This window comes from Haemorhous mexicanus, chromosome 8 (genome assembly GCF_027477595.1).
Source record: "Haemorhous mexicanus isolate bHaeMex1 chromosome 8, bHaeMex1.pri, whole genome shotgun sequence".
Taxonomy (NCBI): domain Eukaryota; kingdom Metazoa; phylum Chordata; class Aves; order Passeriformes; family Fringillidae; genus Haemorhous; species Haemorhous mexicanus.
Genome location: NC_082348.1, coordinates 7,474,950 through 7,490,261, shown reverse-complemented (window position 1 = coordinate 7,490,261; position 15,312 = coordinate 7,474,950). Strand labels below are relative to the sequence as shown.

The 15,312-nt window shown below is 37.5% G+C and overlaps 1 protein-coding gene across 1 annotated transcript in view; it reads right to left on the bottom strand.

Annotated features, from left to right (window-relative positions):
• Positions 1 to 2,462: 2,462 nt before the first annotated feature.
• Positions 2,463 to 15,312, bottom strand: part of ACTR3 (actin related protein 3) — a 28,647-nt gene continuing 15,797 nt past the window's right edge. The window contains exons 3-12 of the mRNA XM_059852597.1: positions 12,337 to 12,461; positions 11,613 to 11,723; positions 10,094 to 10,189; positions 9,450 to 9,557; positions 7,377 to 7,520; positions 6,455 to 6,628; positions 6,007 to 6,099; positions 5,435 to 5,560; positions 3,773 to 3,856; positions 2,463 to 3,384 (exon numbers count right to left, since the gene is read on the bottom strand). Of these exons, the coding sequence (XP_059708580.1) occupies positions 3,289 to 3,384; positions 3,773 to 3,856; positions 5,435 to 5,560; positions 6,007 to 6,099; positions 6,455 to 6,628; positions 7,377 to 7,520; positions 9,450 to 9,557; positions 10,094 to 10,189; positions 11,613 to 11,723; positions 12,337 to 12,461 (1,157 nt within the window). The 3' untranslated portion in view covers positions 2,463 to 3,288. The remainder of the gene's footprint in view (positions 3,385 to 3,772; positions 3,857 to 5,434; positions 5,561 to 6,006; positions 6,100 to 6,454; positions 6,629 to 7,376; positions 7,521 to 9,449; positions 9,558 to 10,093; positions 10,190 to 11,612; positions 11,724 to 12,336; positions 12,462 to 15,312) is intronic.

Genomic DNA, 15,312 nt, shown 5'->3' with positions numbered 1-15,312 from the left:
CCAGTTATCAGGCAGGGAGGCTGCACAGCACCAGCCCACAGCTGGCAAGAGCTCAGCCAGCCCAGCAGTCACTTGCAGGCAGTTTTTCAAGGGATAACTCATCCATCCCAAAAATACCTAACACTTGGTACAAACATTTGCACAAAATGAAGAGATGAGCCTAAACTGACTCAGCAGTGACCTTTGATTTATTCCAAGCTCAGCTGCATGAAATTACCAGCTTTTAAGCCAATTAAACCTGGAGTCCTACCTCATCCACTGGAATAAAATCAAATTCCTGGAGAAGGGTAAAGTAAGCCAAGTTTGGGCAGGCCAGACTGCAGCTGTTTAGTGCTCTTTGATACTTTCTGTGCACAAGCAGCACTGCTCCTGCTCATGCTGCAGGCAGCAGGACAGTAAAGTGCAAGTCTCCTTTATAGAGACTAGATACCATGAAATCAGTAGGTTGGGAATGACCAGCTCAGCTTTCAGCAGATGGGGAGAGCCTGCTCTGTGTCTTTGAGATTTCCTTCTTGAAGAAGGCCCAGCCTGCCTGGACTCCTCTGCCCTTCAGGATGGTCTCCTAAGGGATTCTGTCAGCCAGTCTCATATGTAGGACACAAAGCTATGCTGTGACATCAGTCCCATTAAATACTCCTACATGGGTTTAAAATTGCTTTCTTCGTGTAACCGCCCCAGTAACAAGCACTTGGAGAAAAAAAAAAGTAATTTCATTCTATGTGGTTTTTTTAAACACTTGCCAGCAATGAACCTTTTGGATGCTTTAAGCCCAACCCCACACAGAACAATGGGAAATCCACATTTCAAGATTGCAGAGGGTTTTCCTAGAACTGCCTCTGTTCCACATTGTACAGTGCGTGCCTTACACAATCCCTGGGATGACCAACCCACAGGCTGCTCAGCCCTTCACCACTCACCAGCAGATCTGATTTGGATCTGGTGTTACAGGCGCAGAACACTGATGTGAGCATTGCCAGACAGTTATTCCCACTGTACAAGAGTGAATTTTCTATTATGGCTGGTGTGTTTAAGTATTGATGACTCTCCATGCAGTCCAAGTCATTAATAGGAGCTGCTCATACTTTTGAGTTCTTTTAACACACTCAAAAGCAGCTGTGGGTGATGTAACTTCTCCAAAAATACATCTACAGCATTAAAAAAAAAAAAAAAAAAAAAAAAAGGAAAAAACCTCCCACTTACTTCATTCTATGAGAAAATTAAGATAATTTTAGATCACACCTACCAAAAAAAAAAAAAAAATCAAAACAAAAACACCACAATTGTGTAAGAGTATGGTTGCCTTCCATTCTCTTCTACACAAACAACAAACAGAAGCTTAGAGCAGCTTCCCTGGGGCCTCAGGAAGATGAACCAAGAATTTGTGTAACACTCAAGGTCTCTCTACGGCTGTGACAGGAAGAGTTCACTCCTTCTCTTTGCACTTGCTCACTGTTATGTACATATCTGTGTTAGGAATTTAAGTTTTTCAAGTGAATTTTAAAGACCTTTTTCCTAGAGAGGAAACGATCCTTGCCTTATCTTCACACCACTGCAGTGTATCAAAATATGCAGGCACTAGAGTATGATACAGTGGCAGAACCAGGACTGCTAGAAAAGCACAACTTTATATTTGCCCTATTGGTCTTCCTTACCACATGAATCAGTCCACAGTTATGACCAAACTGAGTTAAAAAGTGATTTATAAAAAAATGAAACACTGTATCACTGTTAGGGAGATGTCACTTATAGTTTTGTAATAAAATTGTTCAAAATATTCTTGTTTGCATCATGTTCTGCTTGATTACAGCATGTAAATTTTCTACAATGCTTGCTGTAAAAACACTTTCCCATTTATCCTTGTTTTGGAGTCACATTTACCAAGTTTTGAAGCTCTGGCAATAGATAAGCTTCTCTGATGAAAATGTGAGGCATCTTCGCGACTCAGAAGAAACCAGGATATCTCCCTCTTGTGGTTTTCTATGCAAACAGCCTCAACTCCTCTGTGGGCTCAGAAGTGCCTAAAGAGTTCTCTCATCAAATATGAACAAATTGTAAGCAATTCCAGTCACTACAGAAAGTGCTCTTCCTAGAAAGAATGAGAAAGAGATTGTTTTCACTTTATTTTTATCTACATGGTATTTTCTTGCAGAAAAACCACAGAGATTGAAAACGCAGTGCTGACTCCTGAATAGCACCACCTGCAAGAAAGTGGGGGGAAAAAAGTTACAGAACAAAGTAGATGAACAAACCCAACAGTGGAGGAGCTGTCAGGCTTCTCTAGGTAAGTGCTAGCTAGCTGAACACACAAACTGCAGCTCTAAAATGCTCACACTTGAGTTACACAAAGCACATTACATCTCTACCTCACAGACCAACCTCACTCCTCAAAAGCCACAGCGGATATGTAGGGACCCATGCTCAGAACTTCCCATGTCATGAGATTAACAAGTCTGACACCAACATAAAAAGAAATTTTGTGCCTTTATTGGAATGGTGTTAGGCTTTAAATACACCAAATTTTGATAACCTGATTATTTGGTTTAATTAGAAATGACACTACAGAACTGCAATACTGGTCCAACAGTCTTGTCTTTACTTTTTCTTTTTTTTTTTTTTTTAAGCAAGAGATAGTATGAAAATGCACCAAGTAATCAGAAAGCACTAGCAGGCATTGGTTAATCCAAGATAGTAGCTTCTTAGTTCCAAAAGCACTCGCATTGTATGGAACCCGGGATTTAGACTGGTCATGATTTGCAAGAGCTAGTTGCATGAGTCATGACTTTTTTTCTTTTTTTTTTTTTTAATTTACTTTCAAGTTGGTCACTGGTAAATTGTTTTCCTCAAATATTACAGTTTCTTTTATTCATATTTTTCCTCAAAGTATAAAAAAGTATGAAATATAAACAAGCTCCTGCATTGTACCCATGAAGGGGTACAATGGAAGCATTAGAGAGCTGACTATCTACACACCATCAAATCCCATCAAATCTTGGATAGTTCATTAATATACAAAATATCAGGGCACAGAAAGAACTAAAATCCACTTTTTTTGTTTTGTTACGCACAGGTTCAAATAATCAATCTAAAGAAAAAACGTGATCATTTTGGCTTTCCACTACATCCGCATGTTGAGACACTTATTAAAATGATCCTGCTTAATTGTGTTTGGTCTTTTTCTTATTGTCAAGTCATGTTTGTTATCTTAAAACCAGCCATCAGACAAACAAGTAATCAGAAAGACTCTTCCTCCTCCCCACTTCCCCATCCCTGACCCCTGCAGGGTCAGCTTTAAGACATGACTCCAAACACAGGGTTGTGACGACAGATGCTAGGGCCAATCTCTTCATAATCTTTTTTGGTATGGCATACTTGGTAGAATTCAGGCTGTAAAGGGAAGGGAAAAAACATCAGTGTATGGTATAGACACCTTAATTAACAATATAAACTTTTATGTAGCCAGTGGAAAAAATAAAGATGGCACATAAATCCTAAAATTAACTTACATCATGCAAGGCTAAACACCAATACAAAAAATATATTCTGCCACAAAAATAAAATGTGTAATTTAACAGCTCATACAAAGCTTTAATTCAGCTTTCTTTTGCTCTTCCAAGTCTTTAAAGTCTAATGCAAAAACAGGGAAGGTATATTTACCACCTGAAGCCTATCAGAAATTCCCCAATCACATTTAATATACAATGAAGGTGAGATGAGAGCTCCAAAAGCCCAGTCAGAATGGCCCAAACATGCTCAGCTTTACAGCTAAACTCACTGTGGAAGCCAGCATTGATCCTCCAAACCAGACTGCATATCTCTGCATATGGTGTGTAATGACTTGGACATCAATGGGCTTGGGCTGCAGAAAAAGGAGAGAAAAGCAACAAAGCAACACATTAAAAGTCACTTCTGCTGGTAAAAACAGATCTAGTTTTAAAACAGTGTATATACCAAGCTTTTCATAAATTAGTATTTCCATAAAGCTGTGCATGTAAATTTACATTTATGGCATCAGACTTTCCCTTGTACAATGAAGAGTAAGAAACAGCTCCTGCTTATAGATGAGTTACCTGCTTTATCAGACAGAAATACTTCCATTCACACCCATTTTTTCACAGTATGTTCTGATTAATTTCTTCATGGACTATTTTTTTATTTATGCATTTATAAGCATTGACCCATACTACCTAAACTTTAAAAAAAACCACACTTTAGGAAGGTTATTTTCAAGTTTCATGCGATTATTCTAACAAAGCATCAGTTGCAGATTGGAAGTTTATCCAGGATCAATACAGTCAATCATGCTTTTCTGAACTACAGCACTCATTCCAGTCAGCCATTCCCTTTCCCTCCACAGGCACACAACCTATTCCTTTCTTGTGCCAATCCAAACTGGCAGTATATGTAACAGTCTCAGAATTTATTTCTCCAGCCCAACCTGCTGAAATTTGAAACAGTATCTAAAAGTGTTCTGCAACACATGTGCAGAACTCCAGCCAGTGATTCTTTGCCATGCCTGGTACCAAGAATAGAAGAAGAATCACATCCAACTCCCATCCTCAGATTCTGCTTCCTTACTAAGGGGTACAAACCTAGTGAAGAAAACAGAGACTAAATGATGCTTCTTGGGCCATGGAACTCTGTTATGACTGAAATTTCAGAGTTCTCTACATGACATATTATAAAGCTCTGCTGGGGTTTTTTAAAGGCTTGTTTGAGCTCACCTAGCTAGATTGCTACTAAAAATAAATGAGGAAAATCAATTTCCTTTGAAAGGAAAAAAAAAAATTTTTTTTTTTTCTCTACTGGTCTCTTCTTCATGCAGGGACAACAGAAAGATGCAATAGTTAGGTCAGAGGTCTGAAGGAAAGGCAGGAAAGAGCAAAAATTAAGGATCATGCAGTTCAGTGAAAACATGAAGTCCCTCATAGGATTGAAAGATAATTGAGGTGGGAAGGGACCACATGTCTCTGGATTGGCCTCCTGCTCAAGGCAGGGTAAGCTATGAAGCCAGAGGTATTTAGGGTTTTATCCAGCTGAATCTCAAAATCAGTAATCTCCCCGCATGTACTGCGGCACTGTCAGGAGTCCCAAAGCCTTCCATTCTCTAATCAAGGCTCCCTCATTCCTCACAGGACACATGCTCCTCACTCTCCTGGTGGCTCAACAATGAGCTCAATTCACTTCTCTTATCTTCAAGCCCAAGAGACTGAGCACAATGAGCTGTAACTGATCAATAAACACCAAGCACAAAGACAGCTGCAGTGGCCAACTGCTGGTATGTGATCGGTGTAATGGATGAACCTCTGAAAAGCCTCTATATGAACATCAAATAAGATAAAGACATTTCAACAAAAACCACGACCATTGCAAGATGTTATTTGCATGTTTTCCCGGTAACAGATGCTTGTTAAGTGCACGAGCTGCAGGAACCCACCTTCAGTCTGCCACCACTAAGTTCTTCACTAAGTTTCAGCCTGGCATCAACAGTCCTTTTCAAGTCTCGCTGTAAACGGCGACCGAAGTCCCTGAACATGGTTGAGCCTCCAGAGAGGACAATATTCTGTTTTGAATGACAAAATTTGTTAGCCACACCTGAAAATGCAAGTTTCCACATTACCCACTTCCTAAATTCTAAATATCTAAATACAGTTTTAAAAACTACAGTTAGCAGGTATGCTTTTACTGTAAATTATCTAGCATACAAACATGACACAACACGAACTCACCAAGAGTTTGCCACATTAAAATTGTCTGTGCTTTAAAATCCATTTATATCTTATTACATCTCACCACTCTTGCTCAGTTTTTTGTTTCCCTATTGAAAAAGCACATTCTGAAAATGTCTAACTGAACCACCAACCCTTCTGCATATTGGATTAATTTCCAGGAAAATGGTTCATTTTGCTCATTTGGTACTGGTTTTTCAGAGTTTCAAATATGTACCTTGATGAAAATCACAATTCTTCTAAAACCCAAATATAAAAAATAGACATTATAGCTACTGACCTTATATAGAGGACGTCTAACATCAATGGGACAATTCTGAATAACTTCATCTACTACTTCTGAGATTGGCTGTGTGAAGTCAGGATTAGCAAACTGCAAGCAGGAATAAAATCAAGTCACTGTGGAGGACCACACATTGCACAGGAAAAGAGGTAAAGAGATAAAAAAAAGGAAAGACCCATTCTGTTATACCAGAGATGTCATGAAAACTAATAATGGAAACAGTTGTTAAATATTTTTGCTGCCATTTTAAGTGCTTTGTGGATCAACCTGGATTTTTATAAAGATTAGTAGCAATCAAGAATCAAAGCACACTGACTTGCAACAATAGCCAGTATCTATTTATGAATAAGAAAAGTAAGTAAAGATAACCACTTCTTCACAATTTTGCAAATAGGATTTTTCTGTTATCATCTAAACAAAGTCTAGACAATTCAAATCAACTTACCTCAGGATGGAAGAAAATCTCTGGCCCCAGGAATCTCTCATAACCAACATCAATGGTAAATTCTTTCTTTGAGATAGCATTAATTCCAGTATATTGTTTAATCCACTTTGTACCATCTGTGTCATACTTGTTAAATTCTTTTACTAAGTCGGGGCAAACATAACTAAAGCGCTCCTGAAAATTGAATAGATACAGTAAGAATTATCTAAAGTATAGAAAACTGGTAAGAAATTTTTACAAATGCAGTAATTTAAACTTTTAACACTAAGTATTAAATTGGCAGATAAAGAATAGGCCTCAAAACAGCTGAACTGACATTTACTGTACACAGGTAGATAATGGCTCTGCTACTACAGATCATTTCTGTGCAGCACTGAAGGCTCTGGCTGAGCTAAATTACTTTTCTTCTGCTTTTCCCCTAAACTTCCAAGACTGTGAGAAATTAATTCTGAAATACATTGAAGAACTGCCAGAGAAACAAAACTGAAGTGTACTTTAAGCTGAATGTCTTTCAGAATAGCTTTGTTCTCTATGTAATGTGTATTACAAAAAAGAACACATTAATATTCAGAAAGAATATAAGAGCAATTACAGCTCTTTATATGACACATCCAGCCAACAGTATTCCTACAGAACATTACAATAATAATAGCAACAGGATAATAACAACAATAATGATAATGGAGGAGAAGAGAAAGGGGAGACAACAGGTAAAGAGTGAAATTCCAGGCCAGACTGAGTGAGTATAACCCAACTGTAAACCTTGTTATTTCATGTTATTACAGTAAGACATTTTTTATATTAGTTAGAATCAGAGCCCCATTACTCAGAAGTACAATAACTTCCAGATATTCTTATACTTTAAAATCAGATACCAAATTGTGATATAAAGTAACTTTAAGATCTACAACGTTCATATTACCTTCACTGCTTTAGCTGTTTCCAAGGATTGTTCAGGAGGAATTCCTACTTCTCTCTCCCTCAGCAACTGCTGAATGAAGTATGTGATATCTCTGCCAGCAATTGGAATGTGTTTGATACAGCTGCCAATCACATATCCTTCAGCCTGTAAACAAAATTAATGGGGACAAAGGTACTGATAAGAACTACTTTCACCAAAGCTCAGAGGGAGAGAGAAAGGCATGGAGTCTAAACTCCTACCCACTACCTGTGATTCTGAGGCTAAAGCCCTTTAAAACCAGCTCATTTCATTACCACAAATCCAATTCTTCACAGCCTTACTTTACTTTGCATGGCATTGGTTCATAATTCTTACAAGGTTAGAAGAACAGAAAGGTCACTAGTACATAAGGCAGACAAATCACTATACTCACTATTCCTTGGCCTTTATTTTCTCTTCAAAATGAGGTTACTCTTACCAAAAAGGTCAAGGAACCTTTTTTGGTGAAATATTATTTTAGAATAACTGATGTGGCCCTGCAGTCACAGCCACTGATGTGAGGCGTTACAATCCACATGAACCAAAATTAATTTTCTGAAAGCAGGGAGAAAATGCATCATTTCAGGACATTAATTGAGACTGCTCAGAACATCAGACTGGCCCATCCTCATCCATCAACCTACCCTTACAAGTCACACTCATGCTGGGGACAAGTATAAATACACTAAAAAATGGTCAAGTGTGCAAGGCTGGCCTTCAACCCTACCAGACCTGCTAAATCCAAACAGGAATCCAGGTATCACACTCATAAAATGCTTAAGTTTTCCTATATACACACACCTCATATTCACACAAAAATGTCTTACTAACAGAGAAAATAGTGTCATTAAAAAAAATCTACCACTACTTCAGAGATAAGCATTTGTTAATTCCTTTCTATGTATTTTATAACAGAAGTGGTAGAACATCGTTGACAATTTGTTCAACATGTTTAAAAATTTGAGAAGTAAGTGACATTCTGCTTAAAATGATACAGACTACCTGCTCTTATTTTAACTAAAAAAAAAAACCCTAACCCACAATTCAGGAAAAGTTCAACTCTTTTAAAAAGTAATTTTGAACTACTAAGTAAAATTTTTAAAGTTTACTTATAGAAGGTCTAAGGTGTCAGTTGTTTCCTAAGCCTTATTAAAAATACACTAACTTGGATGAACAGTATGAACAAAGATTTAGCCACTATATTCCCCCAAAATTAATAAGAAATTGCTACATGACAGTTTGACCACCACCAATGCTACTGCTTTTAAAAATCTGATGTTACATGATAAAGCTTTGTACAGATTTTTGTCTTAAAAATTGTAATCTAACTTCATTCTGAAAATACAAATATATCTGGTACATAGACATGAATTTAGCTCCCCCAGGAAAGATGGGCAATAATTTGACAGTAAAGAAAATTGCTGCAGCTCCAGGTGTTCATTATTAAAACATCACAGAATCATCCAAGTTTCTGCTTCAGCAACTTGATGTACTGGAACAGATACTCAACACTAACCAACCCCAGGGGTTGTTTTCTTCCAGTCTAACAGGAACTTTGCCTTTGCTTGTATGGCTGAAGCACTACTAAATACAGGGAACAGATGAAGAAAAACTATAAACAATACTAACTACATCTGCCCTCTAATACTTTGTATTATTTCTACTTTATATATAAATGGATTAAGCTAAATGAAAATAAGAAGTCAAACTTTTTGTACTGACTACTGTAAAGAGCCTATTCATTCTTACCAGCAAGCCAAAATGGAAATGTGCTAAAGCAATTTCACTCATCACTTAGCATGGCCTTGCCAATTCACCTTTCAAGGTAAGTCACTGAAATAGAATTAGACCTGCCAAACTCAGGGTTGCAGAGAAGTTCTTCAAGAGCTTCTGCACTACAAAATGAACCAAAACTCACACCCACAGCCCTGGGAATTATCTGATGTTTTTGAAGACTCCTGTCTGTACTTCAGTGTGTGAAGGTGTACATTCAGAGAACTTGGAGGACAAATAGTTCTCCACTGAAGCTGTAATGTAGCTCTGAGGCACACTTACCACAGGAATAACATGAGTGACACCATCTCCACTGTCTATAACTGTGCCAGTCAGTGTTCGCTCTCCTACTTGCCTTGATGTCCAAGATGCAGCTAAGGCAAGGACAGCCTGGGGAAAAAACACACTAAAATCAAACACTGGTAAAACATCTGCCTGCAGAACTCACTTCCCACCACTCCTCCCAAGGACAGGCTGACACCCCCATGGTAACTGATAGCATGGAAACTGATTTAATAATAATATATATGTCTATACAACAGCTTAGAAAAAAGAGGCTGCAAAACGGAATTTTTGACACTTGCCTGATATTTTTTCAGCCATGCTCAAACATAGTTTTTCGTTACTTCATACTGAAAGGGATTCAGTTCTTGGATTAATAGAATTATTATGATGTGGTGTGGTTTTTTTATTTACTTATGATGCAACAGATATCATACTCTACTGCTCAGAAGCCTGTAGAGGTAACAGAGGAACAGTGTCCAGTAACCACCCACAGAACCAAAGCATGTCAAACATGCAGTGCTGGAACTGCCAGAAGGACATAAACATATTCCAAACACCACTTACACAGTTTTTTCACAGTGAAATTAGTTTTGGTCCAAGGAAAATACTGCAGCTCTAACTTTCAACAGCCCTCCCCTTACCTGAACAGCAATATATAGCCCTGGAACGTTGAAAGACTCAAACATGATTTCAGCAGTATATTCTCTATTTTCTGGAGTATTTAATGGAGGCTCAGTCTGTGAGACAAAAAAAAACCAAAAAATTTTTTACTTTCATTCAAACCAAACATTTGACTTTAAAAAAAACCCACCAACTCCTAAGTTAAGATTAGTCATTCAACAACAATAGCATGTAAAAATAGTAATGGACCAAGGGTGCTTTTAAGAATTTATGCAAATTGCACTAAAAGAAAGAAAAACAAAAGTGCAATAAAAACTACATCAGTTACTGCTTAAGAATTTACATTCAAGACCCCCTTTGTGGGCTGGTTAGCTCATTACAACTTTTGATTTCACTTGAAAGAATCAATGACAATCAAAATATGTCAAAGGATGCAGTTTAGCACTTTCATTCAAAGAAAGACATTTTTTAGATTTCTCAGTGAAAAGAGCTGTTTTCCTTCAGAAGGCAGCCACTGTAACACAAGCTGATATGCTCAGCTGTAGGAACATACTCAAGTGAGAGAGGCTGAACATAAAACATACCATAACAGTGTGCTATAGCTTTCACTGAAATATCAAACATACTCAAGGCTCTACTCTGAAGGAGCATTTTGGATAGTGCTACAGAATATTTGAGAAAAGAAAATATCATTCTTCCATTGCAACAATTGTGTAACAGGAGGGTAAAAATAGGAGGGAGTCAGATTCTTCACAAAAGTGCTGGGACAAGGGGCCAGGGACACAAAACTCAACTTGGGAATCCTAACTAGGCATTAGGAGGAAAAAAGGTAACTTAAAGGTGGTCAAATATTGAAAAGGGAGCCAGGGTTGCAATGGCATTTTGATCCTTGGAGATATTCACAGCTTGGCTGGACACAGCCTTGGGCAACTGGACTTACTTATTGCTTAAAAAAGATGAAGGCATTTAAACAGCTGAGGCCAACACTTCTAACTCCAAATTTGTCTACAAATATCACACTAAACTAAATTGCCTATTTCAATGACCCTAAATAAAATACTAAGGAATTGCAGATGCTTCAGATTTTGATCTGAAGATCTAATCAGCCCAAATATGACAATCAACCCTTCCAGTTTCACAGAAAATAAAAGACAGAAATTTACTCTCTAGATACTTCATCCAGATGGCAGTACTGTAAAAACAAAATAATTGCAATTATGTAAAGTCAAAACACAAGTATTGTTTTTGTCTCAAACATATAAACTTGAGATTATTGAATTCAGTAGAGAAGGAAAATAAGAAAGTGATGAATCAGACAGTTTGGAGGGAAATGAGAACAGAAAAATGTTTGCTGTTCAAACACACTGACATTTTTAGAAATTAAAGAACCTGGATGGCTTAAGGCAGGTCAAGAAAGCTCCAGGTAATTTATTTACTTTTGCTTTCAAAATATGCATATTTATATTTAAGAATTTACATAAATCAACACATTGTTATTCATCACACAGAAGTTCTTAAGCAAGGCATAAATTTACCTACCAAAAGAAAATAATGGTCCTCAGGTTCTGCCCTTAAATACTTAAAGATTACTTGCTCCATAAACCTCTCCATCAAGTCCCAGTCTTCAACTATACCATGGCGGATAGGCCACTGGTGGAGGAAAAAAACAAATTATAATTGGAAACAAAAAGAAAAAAATGAAACAAAAAACCCCAAAACCAAACAAAAAAAAATCTGTTTTCAACTGAAATATGCTTTCAACTGCATATATTAAAAGCATATGATCTACACAGGCAAGAAACCTTCATTTAGACTTCCCCTATTCCTATGTGACAACTATTGAAAATTCTGATTCCAACCTGGAGTAGCAGAGACAACACACTGGCATTTTTCCCAGTACAGCAGAATGGTGGCACTGGGATAAACCAAAAGTTCCCTTAGCCCAGTGTCCCACTCTGATGCTGCTGATAGAAGCTGCCAAGGAAGAAGAGAATGTGGCATTGCCACTTAACACCCTCTCTGCCTCTTTTCACTTAGGAAGAAACATATATATATAAAATATATATATTCGCAGTGTTTTGCAAATTCCTACAGGCTTCCCAAAGTCAACAAAACTAATACCAAAGCTTATTTTCTATTTAAACAGAGTTAGTAATAAATAAGATTTAAGTTATCCAAAAAGCATTCCTAACATTATATTTACTGTACACACGATGCTTGCTAAACAGGATTGAAAAATTATTTTTAAAATTTTTCTTAATACCTTAGTTGCATAAGTTGGTTTTTCTATTGCTTCGTCCCCAATGAAGAAGTCTAAATCATCCACACCTTTCAAAACCCTCCTTTGTGCTTGATCCACCACTTTTGCTGACTCTTTGATAGCAATACCTTCAACAGAGAACACAAACATTACTGTAGGTCATATATGCTGCACTAAAAAAAGAAAACCTACACTGGAAAAAACAGACACACTGATCACAATCATCCTTTGTTTCAAGTGTAACTCAGAAAAGCTACATAGAACACAGATAATTTGACTTCCAGTCATGGGGAAGCGTGGTAAGGACTTAGAAAGTAACGCAGTAACAAGCTTAAATAAAAATTTAATTGTTAGACACCCAACATGCAATCAGAAAAATATACTCAAACACTAAAATAGGTCTCTACAGATCTCATTTTATTCAAGAAACATGCTAATTTTCTGCACACTCCAATAATAACAATAACAATTTTAAGTATTATTATTAGTGTTGTTCTTTTAAAAAGAATCACTCCCCAGCCATCAGGTCTGCAGCACCAGCAATATCTGCTGTTTTTTTTCAAATCTTACTATTTGCCTTTAAACAGAATCCTTTACACAGATGAGGAAATTCACATATCCAAGCAGCATTAATCAGCCTCAACTGTCCTAAGGCCATGTTCCAAAAGTTCCTTCAGTGGCAGAAGTATTTTTCTAGTGCTCACCTTCAGCAAGAAGTCATGTTTGCTCACAACTAAAATTTAAAAAAGTTATGAAAAGCTGCAGTCTCAAGCCCAGAAGCCAGGGCAGCACAGCTACAGGACCTGGAAATCAGCAGCTGGCTAAGGGGTAAAGCACCCTGAGCTCACAGATCCTCCTCATCCTCCTCCCTTCCCTTCCCACACCGAGCAACAAAGGCAGAGCCAGAGGAACCAAGAAGCTGAGTGTTGTGAAAGACAGAACAGGATGGAACAGAAGTCATTATTTTGAGCTCTTCAGGAAGAAAACTGAATCATACTGCAACTTCTGTAGCTGCTTACAGGAGAGCAGAGAGGAAGCAGAAGGCTGGGGGAAGACAAACAGAAGAGGGGTGATGGGAAGCAGAAGCTAAAATCACAGGGAAGGAAATGGCGCAAGGCAGGTGCTTGCTGCAAGTGAAGAGAGGAACCCTGACAAACATTTTCAGGTCATTGTTACAGAGCTCACACATCTGGGGGAATTATTCTGTCCAGATGTGCCTTATCCCCAAGAACTTTCAAGTGAAATCCACCACTTGCCACAGGATTACACCAATTTTCAAACCCAATGGTTTCACCCTGTTAGAAGCCTAAAAGAAGATGGGAGGTCTCCAATATTTTGCTGCCCTCGAGGCCAGCTTGTTCAGCCCTGCTTTTGAAAGGTAGAAACTAGGAGCAAACAACTTGAAGCAAGAATCATATCCTGAAAATACAAACAAGAAAATAAATCTTGCTGAAAACTCAGCTGCTGTGCCTGAGGACAGGCAGCACCCCAGCAATACTCAGAGCAGTTGCCTTTGGTTGGCTTGGCACAAGAATTAAGAGCTTTTAGGGAAAAAAAAAATAACATCCTTGCATTGAATCAATTTATGTGCTGACACTACTCAAACCAGTTTGTTTCTTTTAGAAGAAAAAGCCATCAGCTATCACAGATAAACTGAAATAATGAAAAATCAAGAGAACTATTGGGTAATGGAAAGAAGGTGGCTCCCATTTTAACAAACAGCAGGCAAAACCTGCTAAAGTGAGTAAAAATCAAACAAAATTAATGATCTAAGATCTAAAAAGCAGTGAGGGAAGAAAGTAGTGAACCCAAGCTGCATCAAAACACTGGCCCAATATATTCTCATTTACTTCACTTTTCATGTAAGCATTTATAATCTCTACAGAAACATATTCAGAATAAAATCAAGAACACCTCATAAGGAGATAAAAATTTGTTAAGAGCGGGAATGAATAAGATAAGCTACAAGTGAACAAGGCACAAGGAATGCTGCTCAGACCTGTTTAACAGCAAACATTAATTTTAGAGAATCAAACTGACAAAATGCCACTGCTGGAAGTGCAAGGAGAAACCAAACCATTTTTCCACAGGAATAGGATTAAGGAAATTATAGATACCAAAGTGCTTTTTTGTAGCATTTTACTTTGAAACTCAGTACTGCAGAACTCTATTTCTGTTTCTCTAATGTGGATTAACCCAGTGCTATTTTGTTTCATTCCAAGCAGAGGATTAACACAAACTCATGCCATTACTGTAATTATCTAGCTTGGACTGCAGCACAAATGAGAAAAATGCCTTTTTTATTGAGAGAATTGTAGTCAAGGGTCATTTCAGCTGCAAGAGCATCTAGACTGAGCATCCTTTTTTCTGTACACCACACTGCATCAAAAGGCTGTCAAAAAAAATCTCATTTCATCTCCTTCTCTTCTACTTTAATAGCATCCCTGCGGGACAAGTTTCCCTGCTTAATGATCTGACAGGTCATTTAATTTCCAGTGTTTAAAATATCATATTTCTTCTTTCTTGGAACAAGACAGAGGTCTTCAAATTAAATAACCAAATCTAAAGATGCAGGAAAAAGTACGTAAACACTATGTTTGTGAAATTAAATAGCCACTTGCCCATCTGTATTTTAACGAGTGCTACGAAGTTTGAAGAGCACTGTAAGCATTTTTTCAATGTTTAGAAACTTTTAATATCTAATTTTAAACTAGTTTTTGTGTGAAAAACAAAATCATAGAGTGTTTTATATGACACTGAAATAAACTTAATGAAGTTCACTTGGAAAACCAAATAATCTAAGAAATACTTATTAGAAGCCAAAATAGAAGATACAGAATGGATTCTCTGAATATATCCTCCTGTTCTCATATAAGTGAATTTGCCTTATCTTTCCATGAAAATTACTTTTTGAAGCACGTTTCCTTCAAAAATCAACCCAGAGCCTGGGTTGATTTCCAAGTTTATTTCACAGTGACT